Source organism: Miniopterus schreibersii, assembly GCF_964146895.1.
Source record: "Miniopterus schreibersii genome assembly, chromosome: 8".
NCBI classification, from domain to species: Eukaryota; Metazoa; Chordata; class Mammalia; order Chiroptera; family Miniopteridae; genus Miniopterus; species Miniopterus schreibersii.
The window spans coordinates 8,086,760-8,103,931 of NC_138109.1; the positions used below are offsets into that span (position 1 = coordinate 8,086,760).

General features: G+C 59.6%; 1 protein-coding gene across 4 annotated transcripts in view; it reads right to left on the minus strand.

The window, feature by feature from the left end:
- ESPN (espin) overlaps window positions 1-17,172 on the minus strand; it is a gene marked incomplete at its 5' end in the record, with an annotated part of 31,182 nt that overhangs the window by 5,499 nt on the left and 8,511 nt on the right. Inside the window, 10 exons of one of the 4 annotated variants that reach the window (XM_081143760.1) lie at window positions 1,789-2,052; window positions 2,131-2,276; window positions 3,382-3,408; window positions 4,711-4,906; window positions 4,997-5,158; window positions 7,749-8,020; window positions 9,276-9,477; window positions 12,019-12,150; window positions 12,282-12,464; window positions 12,588-12,774. In XM_081143760.1, coding sequence (XP_080999886.1) covers window positions 1,789-2,052; window positions 2,131-2,276; window positions 3,382-3,408; window positions 4,711-4,906; window positions 4,997-5,158; window positions 7,749-8,020; window positions 9,276-9,477; window positions 12,019-12,150; window positions 12,282-12,464; window positions 12,588-12,774 — 1,771 coding nt within the window. Of the gene's footprint in view, window positions 1-1,788; window positions 2,053-2,130; window positions 2,277-3,381; window positions 3,409-4,710; window positions 5,159-7,679; window positions 8,021-9,275; window positions 9,478-12,018; window positions 12,151-12,281; window positions 12,465-12,587; window positions 12,775-17,172 lie in introns of all 4 variants that reach the window. The other 3 variants (XM_081143759.1, XM_081143761.1, XM_081143758.1) reach the window with 3 other exon arrangements.

The following is a 17,172-nucleotide window of genomic DNA, read 5'->3' on the forward strand; positions in this document are numbered from 1 at the left end:
AGCCCTCCCGGGGGTAGCAGCACGAGCTGGCGGCTGTCAGCTAAGGCGGGGAAGACAAGAGAGGGGAGGGAGGCGGGTCTCCCTCTGGCCCGGCTCCCGCAGCGGCCGCCTGGGGCGCCCTTTGCATGTCCCAGGTGGTGTAATGGCTCCGCGGGGCTGAGTTTGCAGGGACGAGCCGCGCCTGGCCGGCGGGCGACTACGCTGGAACGAGGCTTCGGCCCAGGCCGCCGCTCTGGGCGCTGGGCAGTGTCCACTTTGGTCGCTGGCGGGGACACAGCCGGTCGTTGGGCGCTGTTGCAGAGGCAGGGCGGGCAGACGGGGCTCCATGCCTGTCTTGGTTGCTCATTACACCACCGAAGAACATGCAAAAGGCACTGAAACTGCGACGCAAGGCCGCCCTCCCACCCCACCAAGCTCTGCGATTGTGAGGCCAGATCCCAATGAGGCCTCTCCTCGCCACAGACTGATGACCCCTTCTCAAGCTCTCTGTTGGTCCAAGCCCTCTTTGTCCATGATGTCAGTGTTTTAGTCCTGAATGACAGGCTCTTAAAAGAGGCTGGAGCTGTGACTTCCACTCCTATTCCCACCCCCTCTCATCCCTTTAATAACAATACAATCTATTGAGCTAGGTTTGCCAGGCTCTTACATTTTTCCCTTGTCTTTCTTCACCTCTAAGGCTGCAATTTAGTGCCAGGCTTTTCCAGCCTGAGGGGTGGAGGGAGAAGGGCTGCCCTCACCTCCTCACAGCTCGCTCAGTTCATCCTGACCCACCACAGTCCCCACATAGAAATCCGATGATGCCACTTCCCAGCTTAACAACCCCACCACCCCACCACCACCCACACACACACACTCCCCACTGCTCCAGGAGAAATTCCATTTTCTTCAAGACCAGGCCTTGGTGATCTGACGCCCCCTGACTTCCTGAGCTCTACCCCTTTCCTTCTATAGTACAGTCACTGAGCCACACCCACTGACTCCCAGACCTCCCCTCTCCTGCCTGCTCGCTCTTTGCCCCAGTCTTCCCACCCACCTCTTGCTCATCTCCAGGTCTACCTCAGACCTCACTTTCTCCTTCCCTAACACCCCCCCAGCCAAAACAGGATGGTGGACTTAGGGCTCCTCCAGTCCTCTGCATGCCCCATATTATAACAGCCCAGTTATTTGGGGACACTTATCACTCTACTAAGGTGCTGTGTTTGCTTGTTGGTTGACCCCCCTTCCCCATTCCTGCAGCCCCCTCAAGAGTAGACCCTGATATAGCCCATGAATCCCAAGAGACAACAATAGTGTGTGGCACATAAATGTTCCCAGGGAACATTTGTTGAATGGATCAATGGCAAACCATCCTGCCAGCCAGTGATGATCATCCCATCTTACAGATGGGGAAACTAAGGCTGGATGAGGCTGCATATCAGCGGCTGGAAAGTGGCAATGCAGGGAAAGAGCCCAAGCCAGTCTGACTGTGACCAGAAGCCTCTTGGCTACTCAGGGTGTGTTCCCTGGACCAGCATGGTCAGCCTCACCCTGGGGCTTGTTGCAGAATCTCAGCCCCACAAGAACTCCTGAATCAGAAGAGGCATTTTTACAAGATCCCAGGCTGCTGGGGGTGGGTGATGGAGACTGGGAAGTGTCCCAGGAGAGGGAGGTCCTCCAACCCTGATTTTCCCCAAAGGTGATGGGAACTGCCGGAGGCTGAAGCGCCCTGGCCGGCTGGGACGATGGGAAGAGGGGGGCTGCGGGCCCAGGTGCAGACCCTAGGTCCCTCTAGGAAGCCCCCCAGCCCACCTTCCGCCTCTGTTCCTCCTCCTCTTGCATCTTCAGCTGCATCTTGCGGACCATCACCTGGCGCTTCCACTCCGGGATGGGCCGGCCCTGCTCGTCATGCGTGGGGATGAGCGCTTCCACGTCGAGCTGCACACCTGGTGCAGGTGTGGCAGGCGGCGCCGGCGCCAAGCTGCCGTTGAGCAGCGGCTGGGGCCCTGTGGCCGGCGGGGTGGGGCTCCGGGCCCGGGATGGTGCTGGCGACGCTGGCGGCAGCGGTGAGTCAGGCTACAGGGAGAAGCGGCGGGGCTGAGCTCCGGCAGGGGCTCCGGGAGCCGGGGCGGGGGTGCCTTACGGGCCGCCTACCTGGGAAGCCGGCTGCCCGCTGCCAGAGAACACCGTGGTCAGACCCTTGCTCTGAGGCGTGGGCTTCAGACTCTTGCCAGCCTTGATCTCAGCCAGCAGCTCCGAGTTGTCACCGGTCGGGGCCATCATGTTGAAAGACTTGGTACCTGGGCGGAGGCAGGAGAGGAGGCGCTGGCAAGGGGCGAGGTGGTGTCCCCATCAGCCCCTATCTGCCCTTCTGCTGCCCCCCACCCCAAGTCAGGACAGGCTCAGAGCCTTCCCTTGGGCCCAGAGGGCAGCAATCCAGATCCCCCTGGTGGGCGGCTCGGTGCTTGGGGACCTCAGAGTCAGGCCCTTTGCTGGAAGTTCCGGCCCCACCATTCTCCCAACCCTACTCACAGAGCATGGGGCCCCGGCCTGGAGGCCCCTGGGAGTTCATGATGGCTCTTGGATTGGCTATGGGGACTCTGGTGAATGTCTCCGCCTAGTCCATTGACTGCCCAGCTCCAAAACACTACCTGGGACCAGCCCCCGACCTTTGTCCCGGGTTCCCTGGCTCAACCGGCCAGGGCGGAGTCTGCCTCTGGCCCTCTCTGCATCAGCAAAGCCCAGTGACCCTTGGACTGAGCCGCCTGAGCCTCTATGGCTATAGGGACTAGGAACCCTGGAGACCACAACCCAGCCAGCCCCCTCCACCCCAAACCCACAGACAGACACACGTGCAGACATACTGTTTGCAAGCCCGGAGCACACTTATGGCAAAGCGCTTCTCGGTTCTGGGGGACCCAGGAAAGTGGAGCCCTTACTAAGGATATGGAGTGGGGGCATCCCGGAAGGACCAGGCAGGTAACATGCAAATGTCCAGGGGGGAGTTTGCATTTTTCAACTAGGCCAGCAGAGGTGACTGGAGTTTGGGGAGGGTTGTTTTTAGAGCCCAAGGATGGGATCAGGGCTGGGTGAGGGGAACAGGCCAAGAGTTCCTGGGTTGCCTGGGCTGGGGATCCCAGAGCACAGTATGGGGGAGGGGAAGGGAAAGCTATTGGGCAAGCACCATCAGCCAGGCCAAGAATTTGTACACATGGGTGTGGTGTGGGTAAGAGGGTATGTGTGGGGCAGAGACCCCGACTGTAGCATCGAGGACTCCTCGCCAGCCACTGGTCCCTGGCCCTGCCCTTTCCTCAGGTCCCTCGCCCCTTTGGCCTTGCTTTTACTGAGCAAGCCTTGTCCCCCAACCCCGCGCCTCAGCCAGGAGCCAAGCACGCAGCTACTCACTCTTCCTGTGCCTCAGGACTCTCACTTCTAGGGATGGAGAGGAGAAAAGTGACAGTGGAGTTAGAAGAGGGAAGGGGCTGGGGTGAGGCTAGGAGAGCAGGGACAGTGAGAGAGGGCCTGGGAGGAGTGGGGAAGGGAGATGTGCAGAGGAGGGGCAAGGGGAAGAAGCCCACCCGACCCTGGCTCAGGCTGCTCTGGGGTTCCACAAGGGTGGTTTGCTCAGTTCCCAGCTTTGCTGGTGCCCCAAGGGCTGGACAGGGCTGCCATGGCCCTGGTCCCCCTAGCAAGGGCCTCAGTCTTGGCACTGGGTTGGAATAGGGCACCCAGCCCAGGCTCTGCTGAGAAGGGGTGTCTGGAGAAGCCCAGAGTCTATTTTTCTTCTATTCCTAGGTTCAGCCTTGCTCCAGGCTGCAGAGGAAGAAGCTGACCCTAGAGCTGGGGCCGTTTTGGAGGTTCAGCTGGTGGCAGACATGCTACCGTGGGCTCTTCTGCAGGGGCTACGGTTCCCTAGGAACCAACCCCAGGGAGTACAAGCTAACCCTACCCTGGACCCTACTGTGCCCTTGTACTCCTTCCTAGTCAGGGAGATGTAGTTTTGGATGGTGCCATTAAGCATGATCCCTGCAATGAGTGGCTGGGTGAAGAAGTACCCCCCACACCACCACCAGTCTGGGATAGGACTACCTCCCCGGCCTTGCAGCAGCCCTGGTGTGCAGGAGACTGCCCCATATTACAAAAGAGGAGCCCAGGAATCCTGGTCACCAGTCTAGCTCTTAAAAAAGGATGCCCAGGAAAGTCACCAGGAGGGACAGGCCTGATGGGTCGCTGGCCTTGTTCCCATAGCCAGGCCTTAGCTGGCCTGGGGCCCCTTGGGGAGATCTGGCTGGGAAGAGTCCCTGATGCATCTGAGATGGGCTCCGGGCTGAAGCTAGCTTGGAAGAACCAGAGAAGAAGGCGAGGAGAGATTCAGGATGGATGTGGGGCAGGGAGGTGGCTGGCCAGCAGCCCTGCCTCCTGGAAGCTAGTTCAGTTCTCGGAGCTTCCCTCTAGCACCCGCTCCTCAGAGAGCTGCGACCAGACCTGGGGGGCCTTCCCCACTGAGTGGGAGGCAAGCCCAGAGAGGGAAGGGGACTTGCCCCGGGTCACACAGCCCAGTCCTGCCGCGGCAGAGCCTTCCCCTGGGGTCAAGTCCTCACTGAGGAGGGGCTGCAGGAAGAACAGAAGGGAGAAGCCTTGGGGCAGTCGCAGCTGGGGAGGGGGCGTCGTCTAGGTTTCCCGCCCCCTCCCGGGCGAGCACCGCCCCCCGCCGCTCAACCCGCCCCTACTCACTGCCGGTGGAAGAGGAGGAGCGCCGCTGCCCGCAGCCGGGGCCCGCGCCCTCGAAGGGCAGAGGCGGGGCGGGCGGCGGCGAGCTCAGGCCCTCGGGCAGGGGCGGCGGTGGGGGTGGCGGCGGCGGCAGCTCCCTGGACGCCTTGGGGTCCGCTGCGCAGCCGTTGTGCACGTGATTCCCGGGGAGCAGCGCCGCCTGCGGGGGAGCGGAGGGGCCAGCGAGTGAGAAGCGGGCCGCCCGGCCGGGTCCGAGGCGGCCGGCGGGTCCGGGCTGGCGGGCACGCACCTCCTCGCTGTGCGCCATGCCCGGGCGTGCGGCCTGCGGCTTCCCGGCGCAGCGGCCCAGCTGGCGGTAGTAGTCCCCCGTGCTGGGCTGCTTGCTGAAGGCACGGGGCTTGCGGCCGGAGTCCTGCCTCCGCAGCCCGTTGTGGCCGTCGCGGGAGCTCAGCTGCGGAAGGACGGCGGGGGAAGGGGTTCAGGCCCTTGTCCCTTATTCCTCAGCCCTCCACCTTCCCGGGGGCGCACGGCCGGCGGCTGTCGAGGGTGCAGCCAGCCGTGTTCCTAGGCCCTCGCGTTCTCAGAGCGGGGATGGGGCAGGGTCACGGGGGCCTCGGTAGAAGGGCAGGCTCGGTTGGCCCTACAGGGAGTGGCTCTGGGCACCGGCCAAGGGGCGCAGAGGCCCCACTGAGGCTAGAAGGGGCGGGCCTAGGGGCCGGGTGGCCCAGCCCAGACGCCAGGGGGAGCCGGAGAAGGGGCAGCTCCCAGCCTAGCAGAGCTAAAGCCTCGGCCGCACCCCAGTCCCCGCTGCCACACCGTCCGGCCCGTCCCCGAGTCTCTGCTGAACCCTCTCGCGGGGATCCCGGCCCCCAGGGAGCTCTCCAGAGCCCGAGTTCTGTGGGGCTCCTGCTTGCCTGGGGCCCTCAGCTGCCCAGCCCGGGGCCGGGGCTGCTCCTACCTGCCTCGGTGCTGGTGGCCCCCGCTGTGCACCTGGCGGCGGGGGCGGCATGGACCCGACACCTGCGCTACCTGATCCTTCCTCTCAGGTTACAGCCCAGCCCGGGTCCCCCCGCGCCTCCGAGCGCCTGTGAGCTCCGTCGGCCTGACATCACCCAGGCCCGCCAATCCTGGGCATTGGGGGATGCTACGGGGGCGTCGACGGCTCCGCCACACCTGGCGGCTGCACCACACCTGCCCCGCGGGCCAGATGTGGCCCCGCCCCCTGCGCCTCTCTCGCTCCGCAAGGTGCTGCTGAGCTCCGCGGCCTTCATCCCTCCGCTCCATCATCCCAGACAGAAAATTCGGGCCTCACCGAGGGCAGCGAACCCCTCCCCCTTTTGGCCCCCGGGTTCCGGGTCACGCCCCCGCCCTTCCCTTGCCGCATCTGGAAACCATCGCCATCCGCGTAAGCGACACCGACACCCTCGACCAAGCCTCGGGTTTCAGGGGCGGCAAGGCGGCTCCGGTGACAGCTAAGCGCCCGCCCCATGGCAGCTGCCCCCCGCTAAGCCCTGCTCAGGGAGGACAGGAGGCAGTGGGGCCAAAGGCCGAGTCAACGGGCGGGGGCTGTCCCCTGCCCCACCTCCCAGGCCGCTCGTCCCTGCGGTGGCCCCGGACCCTCCGCGCCCCACCTGACCCGGCTCACATTGCAGGAAACGGGATACCGCAGGATTTGTTTTCTGGGCCAGCCCGCCCCCCTCGGCGCCCCCTGCAGTCCGGAGGCGCAGACACCACCACGACCCTGTCCTGGCAGCGGTCAGGCAACCAGGCCAGGGGGCCGGGGGCCGTGCGGGCACACAAAGGGCCCTTTGTGGAGCTGCCTGGAGCCTGAAGCCTGGCACGCACACACCAGGCAGGGGACCGGGGACCCGAAGTCTTGGCGCTCTGACTCAGGGGAGGGGAGAACACACAGGCCAGCCACCTGTCCTGTGGCTTTGGGCAGGGCCCACATGCCTGGTCAGGGAAAGTCCTTGGCCCCCACCTTCTAGAGATGAAAGGGGAACCCGACTGAGAGCTTGGTCTGAGGTGGCATGAAAAGGTGGGGGGGGTAGAGTCACTGTGCAGGCTATGCTCCTCCCCTCCCCCACCCAGTGGCCTTGTGACCTGGGTCACCTGTGGGAATTGGTTACTTAGCTGAACCCTGGAGTGGCTTGCCTTGGGCTTGAGAGAGAACTACAAGCGCAAGGCTCTCACAGGACCCTCAGGGCCTCCACCCCACACTCAGCCACCTGAGGTTCAGGCTGCCCTCCGCCCCACCACTCAGATCGGCTTTGTTCTGTCCCCTTGGCCAATACCCCAGGAACCCCTCTGGGCCTCCCTGCACAGGACTCTAAGAACTGTCCAGACCAGCCCTCTGTCCCCTGGTCCCACTCCAGAGCCACAGCCAGGATCCCAAAGGCCCTACCATCCCCAGCACCTTACACTCCATTCACTCACACTGGACCCCTTCCTGTCTCCCCCAGGACTCTCATCTCAGGCCTGGCCCTTCCACGTGGGACCTCAAGCCCCAAACCAGAAGTCAGCCCCCACTTGACCCTCCCTCATCCCTGACTGAGTGCCAAGTCCTGCTACTGCACTCTCCTTGCCTCCCCTCCTCCTGGCCTTCCCCTCCACGGCCACATCTCTGGAATCTCCCACCTGAAGGATAACGCCCCTTGGGAGCCATGCTCTGCCCGAGCCACAGGTGTGTGTAGATCTGTGGAGAGGCAGTTAGTTGCACATATTCTCTGCCGACTGACTCCATGACTAGCCTGTCACTTTGTGCAAGAGGTGGCGAGGACCCAGCCCCTCAAGAGGCTTGACCATCTGGGTACATGTCCTTAACCCCTTCTTTGCATCCCAGCTCCCCAGAGGGCAGTGGCTTTGTCTTACACATCTCCCTGTCCCAAGTTCCCAGCCCTGAGCCCCCACAGGGCTGGCGAGGAATAGGGACTCTTAAAGAGGCCATTGGCCCAGGGACTCCCACCCTGTGCCCATGAGTCAGGCAGTCCTTGGCCTCCACTGCCCCCTGAGAGGCAGACAGGTGGGTGAAGGCTCACTACCTCCTTCCTGAAGCTCAGGGTCTCCACGTGGCGGAGTTTACTCTTGGTCTGCATGTAGATGTCAGCTGCTTGCAGCCCTACGGGGGGCTTGGGAGCTGGGTAGCCTGGTGGGGGAGGGGGCTGCTGGGTGCCTGGGGGTGGGGGTGGCGGAGGGAAGCTGGGTGGCGGTGGCGGTGGTGTGGTTTTCTCCATCTTGCCCTGGGCCACGTTCAGCTCTGGGCTCAGCATGTCCATGTAGCTCTGTATGTCTGCAGCTCTTGCTCTGGGAAGCCCTGGGGAGGAAGGGAAGGCTGGGTTTGCGAGCTTACAGAGAGGCTGTCCCCCAGGACTGAGATCCTCTACTGCCCATAAACAACTTGCCTAGGGGCAAGGCGGATTCAGGGGTGCAGTCCAGTATGGCCCCACCCTCGCTCTGGCCCTGCCCTCCCCAAAGCCTGCACCTGTTGGGGAAAGACCACGGGCTCCAGTGTGAAGTGAAAGCACCAGGGGGCTTTGGGCTCCAGGGTGTGTCTGTGGAGAAGAGCCACCTGGAGGGCGGAGGGGCTGCCTTTCAGGACAGATCTGGCAGGGCAGGTGGCAGGAATATGGATGGCCACACCCAGTCTTTTCAGGGTTCCCTGCCATCTCTGCAGGCCACCACCTGGTGGCATGAAGGAGGCATTGCAAGTGGACAGATACCCATGCTCAGAGCGTGGTCAGTGTGTGTGCATGCATGTCTGGCTTCTGCTTGAGAGTTTGTGCATTTTGTATCTGAGGAATACACATGCCTCTTTGTATTTATGAATGTGTTTGTATTAGTCTGGGGAGAGGGGTGTGTGTGTGAGCACATCTAGGGTATAGAATGGACAGTTGTGTGCATGTGTGTAGCGTAGGTGTGTGCATATATCTGCACAGCTCCATGTGTGTGGGTGTGCATTCATATCTGTATATTGTGTGTACACGTACAAGTGTGCACTTTTTAAAAAAAATTTTTTTGTCAATCCTCACCCGAGGGTATTTTTTCCATTGATATTTAGAGAGAGTGGAAAGGAGGGAGAGGGGAAAGAAAGAGAGAGAGAAACATTGATGAGAGAGACGCATTGATTGGTTGCCTCCTGCATGCACCCTGACCAGGGCCAGGGATCAAACCTTCAACCCAGGTACGTGCCCTTGATCAGGAATCAAACCCATGACTCTTCGGCTCTTGGGTGAATGCTCTAATCACTGAGCAATGCTGGCCAGGGCCAAGTGTGTCCTCAAGTGAGAAAAGTCTGGGGAACAGTTTGTGCATGTGTAAGGCCATTATATCCTGTGCAGTGTGCATGTGGTTTTGTCAGGGGGAAAGTATGTGGTATCTACATGTATGTTGTGATGGGGACATACAAGCATGAGTGTCACCTGTCTCTCACCAGAACCAGCACCCCCTGGTGACTTCAGCAGCCTCCAGGGTTAACTGTGGGCAGAGTGGGCCTGGGGCTGGCCCTTAGGGCCTAGTAGTCAGGCTCCAGTCTGCTCTCCCTCCTCCCTCTTCCCATCTGGCCCACTCACCGTGTGGGGGTCGCCGGCCCTTGATACTGGACTGGCTGGAAGAGCAGGAGTCGTAGTTGGAGAGGGTGCTGGTGGGCGAGCTGAGGTCGAAGTTCAGCGGCTGGACTGACACGGTGGTATTGGGCGAGGACATGCCCGAGTCAGGCTGCTTGGTCTCCAGCTCGGCGGACGGGTCCCGGGACAGCACGCGATGCTCCACACTCTGAGCAGAAGGACGCGAGGCTGTGAGGACTACCAGTCCCGAGGGCCAGCGCACTCTGGGCCAGGGTCCTGCTCAGGCATGCCCGCTCTGTGTGTCCTCGGCTAAGCCCCTGCCCTTTCTGGGCTCTCTTCCTCCTCATGAGTGGTCTTTCAGGCTTTTCCCAGGCTAAGATTCAAGCCCAGCTCCCCAGCAACAGGACCAAGGGTTCCTGGGAAACTCCTACTTCTGGCCCCTCCCTGCTCAGAAGGTTTGAGACTGATGGCAGAGGGGGCCCTGGGCTGGACACCAAGGGGAGAACTGAACGGCAGCAGCCTTCTTTGATGGACAAAGGGCCTGGGCTCCAGGGTATCTTTGGGGAGGGAGCTCAGTCTCTGCCACTGGTGAGAATGTTTGCAGCAGGGCCCCCACAGCTTGCAGGAAGGACTGACCCCTCATTACCTGGCCAGCAACCCCTGTCTCTCCTGACCCAACTAGGCAAATCCCAACACCAGCCCAGTCCCTATCTCCCGACAGGGCCCTTGGGGAAAGAGTGGGATCTGGGGTGGCCCAGCTGAGCTAGGTGGGCATCTGGAGCTGAGGCTTCCAAGCCAGCCATCCCTCACCACTGTCAGTGCTCCTGCCCACAGGCCTCACCCTCCTGGCATGGGAGTGGGCCGGGGTGGGGGCCCTGCTTACGTTGCCCATGCTGGCTGTTCTGTCGGCGAGCCTGCTGTCTCGCTGCTTCTGCCCAGGCCTGTTCCTCCCTGCCCCACGTGCCCTCCCTGCCTGAGAAGTGTCACAGGCCCCCTGGGAGTGGGAGGAAGGCCTAGCACCAGGTAACAGCTCTGTGGCCATGCGCATTGGCCTGTAATTAGGGGCTCTGAGGGACTGTTTGCCTTTTCTGGGCCAGCATCTTCTGTGGCTGGGATTTGTCACTGCTGCCGCCAGGCCCAGCTGAGTGAGGGGGCCAGGGCCCCCAGACCCCATACACTTGATGGGGGCAGCCCTGCTGCCTACCCCAGGAGCAAAGGGGAACCTTAGGAGCTGGGATTGGGGGAGGGGCAGCTGAAGATGCTCTTTTCTTGGCGACAGCAGTGGGCACTGGGAGTGCCAGGCCTCACCCCATGGAGAACAGAGGTTAGGGACATGGGCCCTGCAGCCTGGGATCCTGACTTCAAATTTTACCTCCTCCACTTACTAGCCACTTGACCTTGGGCAAATAACTTATCTTTTCTGTAGCTGAGTTCCTTCATCTGTAAATGAGATAACAGTACTGCCTGCCCCGTTTGGTTGTGAAAATGATTTTAAAAGTTAGTGAAGTACCAGGGCATGGGAGCCAGTAAATGCCATATGTATCAGCTATTAGTATTAACTTACTGTGAAGATGAACTGAGATTACACCATAAAGTACTAGGCAGGGCACCTGCCGTGGTCAGATTTCAAGGAATGGTGCTTGTTGCTTATTGCCAGCAGCTGCTGTCCAGAGGGGCTCTGTGCCACCCCTGCCCACCGCAACAGAATCACGGACTCTCTCAGCTGGAAGGAATTCACCTCTGGTGCAGAAAGGCTCTTCACAGTGTTTACCCTGCTTATATACCATGGGGACAGGGAGCTCACCATATGTTGACCCACTACTCTCTCTGGGTGGCCCTTTCTGGGGGGAAATTCCTCCTCAGGTCCAGCTCACTCTCTTGTTGACTCTGGGGCCTTGCTGTGCTCTGAAGTCCACAGAACCCGGGTGTCCCATGTGCTCACAGACAGGGCAAACAGTGCTCCAGGCAAGGGACCATCCCACCTTCTCTCCTCCAGGCCTCATTTTGCAGCCCCTCTCATGGCCAGGCTGCCTGTTGGAGATGGTCAGTGTCCTTCTGATGGCACCTGTGAGGCCTACCCTCTTCCCTCCCTCTTGTGCCAAAGCAAGTATTGCACCATCCTTTGCAGAACCCTGGACTTGAAGCCACCCACACCTGAGCTCAGGTCCCAGTGGGTTACTGCATGGTTGTGTAACCATAATAGAATAATTTAAAAAGAGTAACACAGGTTTCTCGCTTCGAAGTAGTTCACTATAAGTGAGCATATAGTGTAGTAGTCAAGAGAGATGGCTCTAGGCCAGACCACTGGGCTCCAGCATTTAATAGCTATGTGACCTTGGGTCTCCCTGAGACTCAGTTTACCCTGAAATGGGGACACTAACGCTACCTACCTCAGAGGGCGATGGTGAGAATTAAATGAGCTATCCATGTGGGCTGTGGCCAGCTGAACGGACTGAACTGCTCTTGCTGGCATGTGTCTCGAGATTTCTCCCAGCCTCCGTTCTTATCAGGACGACTCTGTCGTCCTTCTCTGGACCTTTCTCCCCTCCCCCAATGGTCAGTGGTCTGGGCTGAGAAGTCATGTGGAGTAATGGCCTAGTCCCCTTACTCTGTGTGACCTCAGGCACGGGGCTTCATGTCCCTGCGCCTCAGCTTCCTCGGTGGTAAAAGGGGTAACAAAACCTACCTCTAGAAGGACATGGGGGTGGGGCTAGGGATGAGATAACGGGGAACAGCGTCCAGGTCGTACCAGGTTCTCCACTGTGCGCAGGTATCGGGTGCAGTGGCTGTGGCCATTGTAGTCCGAGAGGTCGGCGGGCGTGTATCCGTCGCGGTCGCGGACGTCCAGCTCCGCGCCGTTCACGACCAGGATCTGGCAGCACTGCAGGGGCGCACAGGCAGGGTCCCCCCGCTAGCCCGACCCCGCGCGGGGCAGGGCTGTGCTGAGAGCGCGGCGCCGGCAGGGGGCGCCCGCCCCCGCCTCAGGCCCCGCCCCGCGCGCCCCGCCCTCACCTCCAACTCGCCGTTCTCAGCGGCGTCGTGCAGCGGGGTCCCGCCCCACAGGTCGACCGAGATCTCGCCGCCGTGCAGCAGGAGCCAGCTGAGCACTTTGGCGTGGCCGCGGCTCGCCGCAAAGTGCATGGCCGTGGCGCCGTCCTTGTCCTGCTCCGACAGGCTCACGTCGGTGCAGCTCACCTGGGCGGGAGGGGGCGGGGAAAGAGGGGCGGGGGCTGGGCGCCAGGCCCCTCCTGGCCCTGCCGGGGTCCCATGAAAGCCCCGCCCCTTCCTGGCTCCGCCCCGTCCAGTCCCGGAGCTCACCAGCCACACGATGACCGGGCTGTGGCCCATCTGTGCCGCAGCGTGCAGCGGGGTCATGCCGTCCTGGGCGCTCGTGTGCGGGTCCGCGCCGCACTCCTGCACCAGGTACTGCGTCACCTCCAGGTGGCCCTCCTGGCACGCCAGGTACAGGGGCGTGGCACCGTTCTTGGTTTGGGCATTCACTCCCCTGTGAACAGGAAGCACCCACAGAAGCTCTCAGCACTCGCCCCCTCCAAAACCTTCTTAGGAGCCTCGTCTCCTTCCGGGGAGCTCTTGGAGGGCTGGGCAGGGTGGGTCCGAGAGGGCCAGGTCCCTAGGCCTCGCTGTCCCCGACTCCCTCTGGACTCAGGCCTGTGTCAGCCTCCCTCAGGGGACCCCTCTGGCTTGCCCCCCCCTCCCAGCAGCTTCCTTCCTATAATACACATCTGACTGAGCTTGTCCCTGCCCTCAGTAAACAGCCCACCTTTTTACCAAGGTCTCCAAGGACATGCTGACTTGGTCTCTCCCTACCTTTTCAGCCACACTGATGCACTGTCACTGTAAGTCCCCATACCTTCTGTCTGCTCTCTCTGCTTTTGATCATGCCCCCACTCTGTCCAGAATGTCCTTTCCTCCTATCTTGCTCTTTAAGACTCAGTGCAAACCCCTCCTCCATGAGGCCTGCCTTGATTCTCCCAGGCAGGGCAGACCTTTCTTAGCGCTGTGCCCCGTACTGCCCTGGACCCACTCCATGGACCACCGGTTATGCCTGGTTGAACATAACTGATTTTGGCCCCTTCCTCCCCCAAAAGGTTGAGTTCCCAGGGGGCAGAGTGGTAGAGTTTCCAGATAAAACACAGAATGCCTGGTTAAGTCTGAATATCAGAAAAACAAATCATTTAAAAAATATAAGTATATCCCAAATATTGTATAAGATATACTAAAACATGATTTGTTGTTCATCTGAAATAAAAGTTCATTTGGATATCCTGGTTGTTGTTAATCTGGCAGCTCTATAGATGGCCAGCATTCATTGAGCACTTCCAGTGTGCTATGCTACGATACCAGCAGGCAGGTTCTCATCGAACGCTCTAACTGAGGTCCTTATGTCAGTCCCATTTGCAGGGAGGCAGTTGAGGCTCAGAGGCTGTGACATGTCTAAGGTCACACAGATGTTAAGTGGCATGTGAGTATACATCTGTCTGTGTGATGCAGCACCTGGCCACAGCAGCCACACAGGAAATGAAGAGGGCATTCCATCTCTTCACTCCTTGGGGCTTCCCTGGGGCCCAGCTTGCACCTGTCGCTGCCCCTCATTCCTGTTCCCCAGCTTCCATAGAAGGGCCCTAACTGGGGAACAGGGAAGTAGCCCCATGAGGCTGAGTGCTGCTGGGAAACAGGGAAGGCAGCAGGGCCCCTGGCTGAGCCTCAGTTTTTCTGACTTCACAGTGGGTATGGGCTGCCGCAGTTACCAGAGTTGGGCACTAGGTGGAGCCACAGTCTAAGGCCCAGACCCAGGAGCGGCCCACCAACAGCGGGTGATTCTAAACTCGGGGTAGGGGCTCTGTCCTACTTGGATCAGCCTCTGTGCCCCAGGAAGTGCAATTGTTCCTGCAACTTCACCCGTCTACCCACCCTCTTAATCAGTTACATGCTCCACCCCATCCATCCACGCCCTCCCTCCCTCCTTCATCCAATTCCCAGCACCCTCTTGTCACCCTCAACATGACTTGGCCCCTCCCTCTCACACCCCCACCAACCTCCCAGCCGACTTCTTTCTCCCAGTCCCTAAATCCCTGGCCTCTGTCCACTTCCCTGCCCCCTGCCCCCAGGCCCCCTATAGCCCCTAGGGAGCACCCAGTCCCCGTTCCCTCCTTCCTCCTGACCTGAGCTGCCCCTCCCTAGACACAGAGCTGCCACTGGCTGGGGCTGACGCTGAGCCCAGCCCTTCACACATTTGGGGAGGAGCAGGGACCACGTCTGGCTGTTTACTGTTACCCCACCAGGGTCAGGGGTGCTCACAGCCAGTGTCGCCCACACAGCACACACGGCAGTCAGAGACCCATGCCTCTCCTCAGGAACCCGTTGGCTCGAGGCCACTAGCCTCCACGCCCCAGTGCCAGCATCGCCCCCACACATGCATTCACATGCTGGTGCGTCAGTAACAGCCTGTTTAATATTTCATGACAGACACTCAGTGGCCTGAATTATTCACCCGGTAACCAAGGCACAGTGAGTTCTGGGGTCCTGGGGATCGAAGGCTGGAGGGGACCCACCACCCAGGGCCAACTGGACTCTCTCTGGGGATGCCTGAGGCAACATACACAGCTCAGGGTGGCAGATCTGCCAGGAGCCCTGCCTTCCCAGCAACCCCCACTTGGCAAGTATCCATGACCCAGGGGTGCCTAGCCAGCCTGAGAAGGTCTGAGAAGCTGGCACAGAGCAGGACCCAGGCAGGAGGGGCCAGTTGTGCCCATAGCCTCCTGCCTGGCCACTGGCTAGCACTCTCAGCTGGATTCCCTGGTACATAGTAAGTGCTCAGTAAAAGTTTGAGCCCATCTTCATTGCTATAAGTAGTTCAGGCTCTGCACTCATGATCCCCATTCTGGAGTCACAGCTCCTACCTGGGAGGTCCCAGGACACAGGGCAGATATGCTGCTGGGCCAGGGTAGGAAAGGGGGTCCTAGCCTTGTTACCCTCCTCTGTCTCAGCCTGGAGGCCAGAAGGATGGGTACTGTCATGTTATAAAAATATGGATGAGCATAAGGAAATAAATTAATGAATTTAGATGGAGAGATGAATTTTTAATAGTAGTAGTAATAATGATAATAATTGATAATAATGGTAGTAGTTACCACTTATCGAACAGTTTCTCTGTTCCAAGCACTGTGATAAACATGATACACATTTGCTCATCTGGTCCTTGTAAAATGACCTTATGAGGCTGGCGTTAGCATTGTTCCCCTTTTACAGATGAGGAAACTGAGGCTAAGATCACTCAATGAGAGACAGGCAGAGTAGGACCTGGGTTTAAGAAGGACCTGGCTGAGCCCCTCCCAAGCTGCACCAAGGTCTGGCCTCTTGTGCATTTGGCTTCTCAAAGCCATCGATGAAGGGGAGGCAGTAACCATGAGATACTCAGAGAGCCCTCAGCACGTGCCTGGTACCCTGTTGTATTTCAGGACTCCTCCTCCCTGTGCCTCTGTGGTGGGGGACACTGCTGGCCTCGGGTGTACAGGCCTCACCAAGGCAGGAGTCACTGCCTAGAGGAGAGGGGCTGGGTGTCAGGGGACCTCTGGACCCCACCTTGATCCAGCCCATCAAGTTCCAACCACAGTGACCACCTAGGGGGGAAATGTTCAGCTACCAGCCCCTGTCCTTTGCCCTGGCCTCTGCTCACCCCTCTGACTCTGTAGCCCACTGCATAGGGCCCCCATGCATTCTTTATCATCCCGAGCCTCAATTTCCACATATGGCAAATGGGCATGATAATTGTCTGGCCTCTCCATGCTTCTTGTGAGAGAACGGAAGAGGGAGCTTTGCGAAGCTGTGTTTCCTAAGGGAAGGGTGCCACTGTCACAGCCTGCACTGCCATCCTCCCGGGCCACACTACCCACCCTGGAGGTTTCCCCAGCCCCATCTGCCTTGGCCACCCCTTAACAGGTGCCCCTCCCCCTCTCCTGAACACCTGCTCCTCCTGGCTTCCTATCTAAGTTCACCCTCCCCTGTGAGCTCATCTACTTCCTGGGGTCAAAGGCCACCTGACCTGATGCCCATATCTCTCCAGCTCCGACCCGGAGTCTGCATCTTCCCCCAACCTCTGCCCACCCATCGGTCTATGCGTGGACCAGGCCTTTTGAACCTTACATGCCTAGAGCAGCCCTCTCCATTTCCTCTCCATTTCAAACCCTCCCCCACCTGGCTGTTCCTGTTTCGGTAAAGGACATCAGGCCACCCCCTCCTTGAGCCCAAACTCCAGGAGTCTTTGGAGACCTTGACCCTTGACTGACCCCCTTGCAAGTCTGAGGTTCCCTAGAAATGGTCACATATATCACGATTTTTTTCTTCTTCCTATTGGGAAAAAAAATGACATGACAAACTAACTATTAAGCAAGTCACCCTCTGATGGCACAAAAGAAACATGGAATGATTGGGAGGGTTTGTTGGAAATCTCTGTCCAAGATTGGTGCCAGCTTATATTTACTGTTGCCTCAGGGAAAAGGGAGTGATCTGCCCACAGAACCCAACTCGGGTCCAACAGCATTTTCAGAGGGCCCCCAATGCCCCTAATTTCTGCCCCAGGGATGCAGAAAGGATGAGATCTCCTCGTGGGGTAAGGCTGCTCTGAACAGAAGGTCACATAGCCTTTGGTGGCTCTCCCTCTCTTGTCCTCCAATCATCCCTCCTGGCTTATTCAAAAAGATCTCACATTAGGGAAGAAATGCAGCCTGATTTGAGGAAGGTTCTAGAAGTCAGCTTTACACCCGGTTCATCCGCAAGCCTGGAATATTCCATGAAGCCTACATGTCTCTGCAACTCTGCCAGCCTTCCAGGCTGCCTCGTGGTCCTCGATGAGGCCAAGCTGGATCCCACCTCAGGCCTACCA